The sequence below is a fragment of the Priapulus caudatus genome, unplaced genomic scaffold (assembly GCF_000485595.1).
Source record: "Priapulus caudatus unplaced genomic scaffold, Priapulus_caudatus-5.0.1 Scaffold283, whole genome shotgun sequence".
Taxonomy (NCBI): Eukaryota; Metazoa; Priapulida; class Priapulimorpha; order Priapulimorphida; family Priapulidae; genus Priapulus; species Priapulus caudatus.
Genome location: NW_014577344.1, coordinates 68,350 through 77,859, shown reverse-complemented (window position 1 = coordinate 77,859; position 9,510 = coordinate 68,350). Strand labels below are relative to the sequence as shown.

Here is a 9,510-nt window from a genome sequence, read left to right as displayed (position 1 = left end):
TGTACGACTACGCCTGATCCAAGCAAAGTATCTCACAACGACCCAAAATAGTTCTCACACCTCGCACGCACGTTTACATTAGCGGCGCACGTTTGTTGACAGGACGTCAGCAATGCGCACGTTGGTTCGAGCCATTTTGCCATGCGAAATTGCATTGGTCACCCTCAGAAGTTCTCAGAATTTATCAAAGTGCAGGCGGAACATTTTTACCAATGTAGTGGTGTCAGTTAGTCAAGATTGTCGCCAGAAGTCACTAACAGTAGATATTCACAGTAACTGTTCATCCCATTTTTCACACAGCTTCGGCCGCGGCTCGATCATTGTGAAAAATAGAAAAAAACGTGATTCTTCATTCAATTTCTGACGTATAGTTGATGTATAAATGGATATTCTCTGTGAACAACTCGGCAATATTTCGATCTTGACACTCCGTTTTAATGTAAACATATGCTTGCATAAACAAACCCCGCAGGATTGTTATTAATGTGCACTATTTTATGAGGTATGTCCTTTATTCGCTAAAAGTTTAAATTCAAACGTGCGACTTGAATTTAGGCAGTTTTTTTCCAATATCTCCAACGGGTAAATATGCAACCTTAAAAAAATCCTTATGCCGCTATTTTACAGGACACATTGGCTTAACATCATTGCCTCGGCTGAAAAAATGTGATCACTCCACTCTTTCTGGTAATGAAAGATCTAAAATACCATTTTACATAAAAAATCAACATCTGTGGGGTACAAATTAGCGTGTCTGGAATTCTCTGTGAAATTTTTTGCATTGACATAGAATAGTATCTCCTCTATAAAAAACAATCGTGATTGCATTCGAGTTCGATTCCTCAATAAACGTTTAATCTTATTAGCAGAATACCCCTGCAATAAAGCTGGAGAGTATCCTTTAAGCATAATAGTTATCTCAGACAAGATATCTAAACATAACTCCTCAATAACAGAGTTATTTCTGTTCATATACGCTTGTCGTTTGTATGATAAGGTAACCTGTGCCTGTTAAAATTAACCCTGATTACCTAAATAGCCATAACCAGCAGCCAAATGCATCATGTAAAAGCTTAAACAGTAACTGTCATCAATAACATAGATTATCAGCAGCTAGATAATAGGAAGCAGTTGACTTCAATAAACAAGGCGAAATTCGTCAGTACTAGCCTTAGAATAGCCTAACGAATTTACTACGCTAACTCAACCAACTTGCAGCTCAAATCGTACACGATTACATCTCGCTAGCATCGGGCGAAACTCGTTTCCTCGTATACAACCCGGACTCCGACGATACACACAAAATCCGTACCGACACTATTTTCCATTCTTTACCAGCAAAAACATGAGATGTGTAACCGCTTTAAAAAAAAACTCGAAAACAAAAGGCAGCTGTAAATACCGTCAAAAGCGTATTAGCCAGCGAGCCACACCGCATCGCCTGAGGCCGCAAAGTCGATAGTCAGCGCTTTTGTTCGAGTTAGCGTTTTACACACTCCAGTTGCTTGAAGCCAGAATGGAAAAATCGTGGTCGACGTTTAGTCGTATCGTCCGGAATTGCGTGCCCTTGTATACGAGGAAATTGATTAAACGACGATGCTATGCGAATTACTGGTACGCATTTGAGCTCAAGCTGGGTTATCGATACGCCGTAATTAAATCGTAGGTATTCTAAGGGCGCTACGAAATACACGAATTCCCTGTATTATTGAAGTCACCACTCCTCTATTCTACTCTACTCCTGATTCTATTAAAACTTGCTACAATTCCAAAAGCCCCTGCTAGTCTTGGATTTACATTTGTACATTCTCCCACGAACACGAAGCTCCTCATCTCAAGGTGACTCAATGCGAGCCATCTGTCAATGCGGATTGACAAAGCCTACCAGTGTTCACTGACGGCATTGGTATGGAACAAAATACCATGGCCAATGGAACTCTGCTGCAGTAAGCTTTAACTAAAATGCATGTAATGGTACTTGGGAAAACTTAAAAATAGAAACTTAAGTTAAGGAGACCTGTATGCCTGCAACTCAATGTTCGGAGTGCACAGTTACTGTATTATGCAATCTTGCCAACTTATGATCGTTCTGCCAGTGTCAGTAGATTGAAGCATAAAGATAGGTAGAGAAAAAAATATAGTTGGATATAATATTGGGAACATTGGCTATATTTGGAGGTGCAACGAATCTGCACCCCAACTTCTCAAATATAGGATGTCTTTTCTCTGGTGCTGCTTATAATGAAAAGCTGCTATATATTATATATCATATTTACATGCTATATCAGGAGATAAAGACCAAATTTGTCTTATTACTCGCTATATATTAACATCAGAGCTGTATAATAGGAGGAGTTTGACAACAATAAACAAGCGGAAAATTCCTCATTTACTAGCCTTATAATAATCTACGATTTACTACGCGAACTCATCCAACTTGACCTCAAATCGGACACAGTACATTCGCCCATCATGCTATGAAATCTTTGCCTCGTAGACACCCGCAATCCGAAGATATCAACCTAAAAACATACCCACTACGACTTCCCTCCAATCTTTGGCCATTAATCGACCGTAGACGCGCTATATTTCAAAACAAAAGGCAGCTACTAACCCACACTTTCACGGCTTCACTCACGACCGAGCGCACTGTGCGCTCGCTACAGGGTGATTTAGGCATCATACGCAACACCTCGGGCGAGATATACCTTTGACCCGGTACCGCAGCTACAATGTATGCCTTAGTGTCACTACCGGCATGCGGCCCCAATACACTGGCAGTCCCTCCATACCACGCACGCACGCCAATCACTATCAGCAGCAGATCGGATTTTTGGATTGAAATCTCCCTGCGAGCACAGCCCGCCTCGCCGTGAGCGCAACCGTGGACAGTCGGTTAGTAGCTGCCTTTTGTTTGAATTATACGGCGCGCTATGCCGTGGATATTGGCCCAAAGAATATGGAGAATCGGCGTATGTTTTAGGCTGCTATCTTCGGATGCGGAGTGTCTACGAGAAACGAGTTGGTACGATTGATGGCGAACTGTACTGTGGTCCGATTTGAGCTCAAGTTGGAGATTTCACGCGTATAAATCTGTAGGTATTATAACTTAGTAAAATGACAAGTTCCCTTGTTATTATTCACATCCTCCTATAATACACTTCCTGATTTACAGCATGCACGCATGCAAGTTCCGCTATGGCACGCACCCAGACAAGTGCGCACACGTGATAAGTTTGTAGATTAGTCAATTTACCACTTAAGCCTTTTAATGGGCCTTTATAATTGCTCTTATTAGGATTGATATCAAGCCTTCACAACGATGAAGGCAGTAAGGCGAAAAAGTGCTTGGAGAAATCATTGCTTATCCTACCCTAACTATCGAGATCACTTACCATTCTCCAGCAATACATAGCCCACATCATACACCGTGATGTCAAACCGACAACCTCTCTTGTGTGGGAGCTGTGAGTACCATGCCTTGTAGCCATTATAATACTGCATCCTAATTTCTCATTTTTAGCTCATCTGATCAAGTCAGATGCAGCTGTAGAATCGCATGACCAGTCGCGTGCGTCGTCAACAGTTGGCAGCAAATCTTAACCGTCTTGACGTACGGTCACGATATTCGACGTCGGGGTGGGGGGGGATCGTCAAAACGAGTTGGGATGTCGAAGCTGGGGGTAAAGGTCAAAGGTCAAGAGATGCTAAAAGAAGGGAACATTCCTCGCCTCTTACTTTAAGGTATAGGCGAGAAATCAGAATGCCGGCAAAAATCTAAACGGCTTGATCCTAGCTTGTGGATAAGTCGGTGTTAAGCATCAGGGTAGGAAAAACCATCACATGGCAACCGAAAATGAACAGGGTCACTGCTCAAGGTCAATGGGCACAGGGCAATTTAGAACATTTTCTAGAGGACATGGTCTGACGGATGGATTGAAAAACTTTTTTTTCAGCGTGACCTAGCATTTTTATGGCTTTATGAAGCCATGAAATGTACTTCTCTGCTGACATGCGCAAGAGTAAGGTCGATAACCTTTACCCTCAAGAGCGGGTTAAACATGGATACAATTTGTTTGACTGTTAGAAAGAAATGTGACCTGCCGGGTTGCTAGTATAAATCTAACATACATGCCTGAGTAGAGCGCACAATGTCACAAGAAATTTTCAAAGCTAAATTTGGTTGAAGAAGTTTATCTCCTTAAATGCTATAATTTCTATTGCAATTCTGTACATTGTTGCAGTTGTGTACAGTATACGTATGCCAACTGCCATCCCAGGCATGTGGTGGTGTACTGTTAGTTGCTGTGTAGTTTTTGCCTGCGTTAATTAGTTACAGGTGGCAGCTCTATTTCAGCATGTAGGCTTGCGTAGGTAAATGGATGAGTGCTTACCTATTCTGTCTTGCAAATAGTTGTTGCTACTACGTACGATGGGAGCTTCCATCTTTAATCTGAAGACACTTAAACGTACGCGTCATCTCGTGGCAACTTTCTTAACGATCCCAACGAACATTCCTTTGAGAAGGTTCCTGATACCATCCCTGTGCCTTAATTCCACTGTTTCGGCGTGTATGTGAACACATTTGGGACTAACAGGGTTTTTACTAGAATCCCACCACTCCACCACAGAGTCACCGCAGTAGACGTTAGATGAGCGCTTTCGCTCCGCGGCACTTGTTAGATGCAGTATTATAGCAAGTTCTCTGATAACATTTTACTGATTGTATCTCATCATAATTGAATTGTCATTGAATAATTTCTTTTGAATTTCAGGAACTTAATTCAGCATTGCAAACTGAAGTGTGTTTCTGAGAATATATTATTAATCTCCTGCCTTAGAGTGCTGAATGAAAACTTAATGTCTGGTCTTCATGGTTGGGTTGGAGTTTCCTTGAACTTTAAATCATCTTAATTCTCGGCAATTTTTTGTACCTGCCATATGTGTACATAGGCGTGTATAAATGCTCCGGCTCTAATTCTAGGAAAACCATGTCATCAGAAGGGGATTTTGGAAAGGAGACCTCTGCACTGAAGCTAATTGACTTTGGGCGCAGCATTGACATGGAGTTGTTTCCAGCTGGTACCACGTTTCTCAACAGAGTAGACACAAACGGTTTCACATGCACGGAAATGCAGATGGGAAAACCATGGACCTACCAGGTTTGTAGCCACCAACTTCCTTCATAATAGAGTGCTAGATAGTGTAGTTGTTATTATCAGTAAGCATTTATTAGGTCAGAGGACAACAGCATGGAGGCGATCGACTTGAAAGCAGATCTAAAGTCTAATTAATACTTGAACATATTCTACCGTAACGGTTCTGTGGACTCATACCTATTAATATCACTAAAATAGGATTTCTTATATATTTCATCAAATAATATTGTTTTACTCGATAATATTAGAAAAAAAATTACTGCCACAATGTTTGGTGGATAGTGTTTTAAAGCTGCTCTCCCTCTCAAAATTCACAATTTGTCTACTCAAAGTAATGTTCTATGCAAACATTTTGTCAAAAAAAATTTGATCATATGGAACCAACACGCAAAAAGGCATGCAATATAATATGTAATTAAGCCGAATTCATATAGGTTTGCTAATATCTATTAACAAAATTGAGTTTAAATAAGAGGTTATTATTTTCTCAATGCTAATTTACTATGAGATTTGAAAAAAGGTTTATTCTGTCATCTACTACTATCTTAGACTAGACTAGAATAGACTAGGCACTGTTGCTGTGCTGCTTGCACACACTCAAGTAAATTTTGAACCAACGGTTATAGCGAACTACATTCAGCACTTCACAATGTTTTTTTGTGCTATATGATCGAGGTGTTTAGAACATGTTTATGTGGTAATTACGAACTTCGTTGTTTCAGCTTTTCGTCGGGGAATGCAGTTTTAACGTTGATCATGATCTGTTGGTGTTTGAAAATCAAATCTGTGATCCACGTGATGTCCATATTATTAAATTAATACGATGTAAAGGACTGGAAATGATTCCTATGATGGCCTATGAGATTACCCAGTAATGTAGAAAAATGTGATCAAAGACTACAGCACGAAGTACAAATACGCACAAAGAATGCTGCTTTCTGTATAAGGGGGTTTATGGTTATAGGAATAACCAACCATTGCTGCTTTATGTTACAGACGGACGTGTTTGGAGTTCTTGGCACCATTCACTGTATGATGTTTGGGGAATACATGAAAACGTATTTGGAGAGTGGCAGATGGAAATGCACAGGAAACTTTCAAAGGTACGTATTTATATGCATTTTTAGGCAGCATCTACTTTCGTTGCTAAAGGTTTATGTGCAATGTGTCAACTCTCCATTGTAATTCTGGAAACTGTAAACATACCTGTCTCACTAGGTATCTACCTATAGGTTCAAGACCTTGGTGTGTCTTTGACTAGTATTAATATTTTTAGGGAATGGAGTCCATACTGGAAGAAATTGTTTGACAAGCTATTGAACATCCCAAGCTGTGAGCAGATTCCATCGCTAGACGAAATCCGCATGGACCTTACAAAAATGTTCGTGGATCCGAGAATGATGTTGTCATTCAACAGAGCCGTTAAGCAGGCCAACCTGATGATGCTTGAACACGCATGAAGGATCTCTGCTCAGCTCCCAGAAAAAGAAAATGGGCTACGAGTCCTACTTTGACTTTCTGTGCTTAGGAATCTCCTCCTCAGCATTTATTCTAAGGAACCTGATATATTGGTGCATCTAACTGGCATGATAAAATGTTGGAATTATAAGTGACATCATTAGTGCAAGCTAAAACATACGTGGGATTGAATAACAACTTTGGCAATTCAAACAGTAGCAGGTAGGGGTCAGCTAGGATATGTTTGTACCAGCTATTGAGTTTGGTGTTGGTAAGATAAAACGTCCTTTTGTAAAATGAAATTATGTAAATAGAAAGTTGCTGTAATTCTAAAAGAAATTATTAATATGCCAATATTTTGATCCATTGATGTATTGTTGATGTGCAATGGAATTTTTACATCGCACATCAGCAAAATTTCAATGACAATTGACACTACCATGTTTACGTCCTGTAGTTTGTTAAAACCCTCTTGTTTTTCATTGTTCCTGCATTTATTTTTGTAAGTGATGGTAAACAGCTAGGTGCAGGGAAATAGGAAAGTGATAGGTCGGGAATTATAAATCACATTGTCGACATGTACATAACATTCACATTTGTGTTAATAATTATAAGTTCTTTTTACTAGTAGTGATTTAGTTATTCTAAATGTTTGTGATGCTTCCATGTGAATTGCTTTCATTAATATTCTTTTCTTTTATGAAACTTAGATAATCAAATACTAGATTTCAAGTAGATTATGCTTCGATGTAGAATGTCCTTTTTTTGTTTTTGTATGGCTTCAATAGGGTACTTAAAAGATTATTATAGTCTACTGATGTGCCTATGATAGGGTTTTAAATCTGTGTGTACTTGTTTATGTTATTACTTATTCAAGCCTGTATCTATCTAGTTTTCTACACTTTTAACATAATAGCAGCAATTAGATACATTTAATATTGTGAAGTTTACTGCAAAACATTGGCACGTGCTATTATAGGAATAGATATGTTACACTACAGACCTACAAATCTCGTCTATAGCTAAATACAATCATAAATAAAAGAATATGAAGTTGTATTGTTTTATAAACATTTTTACACTGTGCATTCACATACAGGCACGCATATACACACGCAACCTTTTTGACTAACTGAACATGGTGATGTGTGCTTTACCTGTTATGTAAGCATTCAAATACAAAAGTAACTAATGATAAGAAAATCACAAGTACAATTATTGTTACATTTAGCACAACAATCACAGAAAACCATGCTTGACAACTGCCAATGTTTACATGCTCATGAGATGGTCCTTTTCCAGAATATTATTTACAGTTCATAGCTCTGCACATTGATCTGTACATTTTGCAAATTAATGTTCCTGTAATTTTAAATGTGAGCAGTGAGTGCTGATACTATTATGATCTGTACACTAAAATTGTTCACTACGAGAATTTTCATGGGATAATTAATAATAAAATCGGTACATAACAGTGATTACTCTTGCCAATTCACACTGCCAGTTTTATAGTTGTGATATGGTATAGTACATGAACATATGTACATGAATACGTGAACATCGATGTTCGATTAGGAATGATCATGTTTGCTGCGCACGCTTTTCTATTTTCTTCTGCATGTCTTCAGATTGTAGCTGTTCTAGTGTGAGCAGTGATAATCCAAGCTGGTCCTCCTAGAAATATAGATAACTGTATGAAACTGACATGCTATTATTGCATTGCGATTATTGCTACTAAAAATCAGCAGTGTTATTATACTATTGCCATAACTTTGACAGCTTTGAGAATTCTGATGACAGCAAATACTCTGTAATGAACAAGTCTTCTAAAAGCTGTTTCTTGCATACCATCTCTGCAAATGTCTATTGCAGAACTATGTCTAGCTCTTTTACTTCACATCTTAGATCTAACACTGCTAACATACCTGCTGAGAAGTTACCGTGCATTTAGTAAATACCTATCAATACTGCTTACATCATTTCACTGGCTGTCACATATGGCAGTGGTAAGGGTGACCTGGTTCCAACAATGTTATTGCTTATTTTAAGTACATACTAAACAATGTTGGATATATCTATTAAATCACCTGTGTAAATGGTTGAGCCATCTGCCGCAGAAAACGCTTAGATATCTGGACAGCTTCCTCTGTCGTCAAGTTGCACAAGCTGTCCTTCAGATATTCTTGGATCCACTTGGGCAGCTTCCCTTTCTTGTCAGCTCTTGAAAATCTCTATAATTGAAGTACATCACAGATTCATCACAACACTGTTATATGCCAAAATCTGTTTAACGATAAGTTTAAAATTTCATTATATACAATGCTATTTTAATTGCACTAATTATATATAACTAGCAAAAAAAAAGTTCAGTAATTTCTATATGAACTACAACACATGAGGTTTTTATAAAACTTACCCTGTCAGCGAAAATCAGGACACCATAATCAGTCTTGCCACGAATAGCTCGCCCCACGCATTGTGCTGCATGACGCATTGCATCAAATGTTAGAAAATCATTCTCTCTAATTTGAAACTGATCCCTCAAATATTCCAGCCTTGCCTAGTTAATGGGAAAAAACACGACAATGTGAACAACAAGCTTCAGATCTCTAAACATATATGTATATGTTAGCTCTTGATTATATAGATACAGATGAATATATATATATATCTACTATATAATAGTGGAAGGAGCCGAAGTGTCGTTTTACGTATCTCCTCCGAAACCGTGCCGCGTGTGCTCGCGCGAATCGAGCTGGGGCCCCTTCTGGGCGTCGCGACTAGATTCCGCTACGTTAGAACGCGATTTTTCGACGTTAAAGTGACCTTTTCAGGCAATTTCCTAAAAAGTTATGTGCACGAAGAAACTTCGGCATTCATCGGCGGAAACCTG

The 9,510-nt window shown here is 38.8% G+C and overlaps 2 protein-coding genes across 2 annotated transcripts in view; one reads left to right on the top strand and one right to left on the bottom strand.

Annotated features, from left to right (window-relative positions):
- LOC106808510 overlaps window positions 1-6,619 on the top strand; it is a gene marked incomplete in the record, with an annotated part of 32,256 nt that extends 25,637 nt beyond the window's left edge. Inside the window, 2 exon segments of the mRNA XM_014811264.1 lie at window positions 6,156-6,262; window positions 6,436-6,619. Coding sequence (XP_014666750.1) covers window positions 6,156-6,262; window positions 6,436-6,619 — 291 coding nt within the window.
- A 1,047-nt stretch (window positions 6,620-7,666) lies between these two features.
- The window catches only part of LOC106808509 (TFIIH basal transcription factor complex helicase XPD subunit-like), a 35,530-nt gene continuing 33,686 nt past the window's right edge, over window positions 7,667-9,510 (bottom strand). Inside the window, exons 18-20 of the mRNA XM_014811263.1 lie at window positions 9,034-9,177; window positions 8,705-8,848; window positions 7,667-8,291 (exon numbers count right to left, since the gene is read on the bottom strand). Of these exons, the coding sequence (XP_014666749.1) occupies window positions 8,199-8,291; window positions 8,705-8,848; window positions 9,034-9,177 (381 nt within the window). The 3' untranslated portion in view covers window positions 7,667-8,198. The remainder of the gene's footprint in view (window positions 8,292-8,704; window positions 8,849-9,033; window positions 9,178-9,510) is intronic.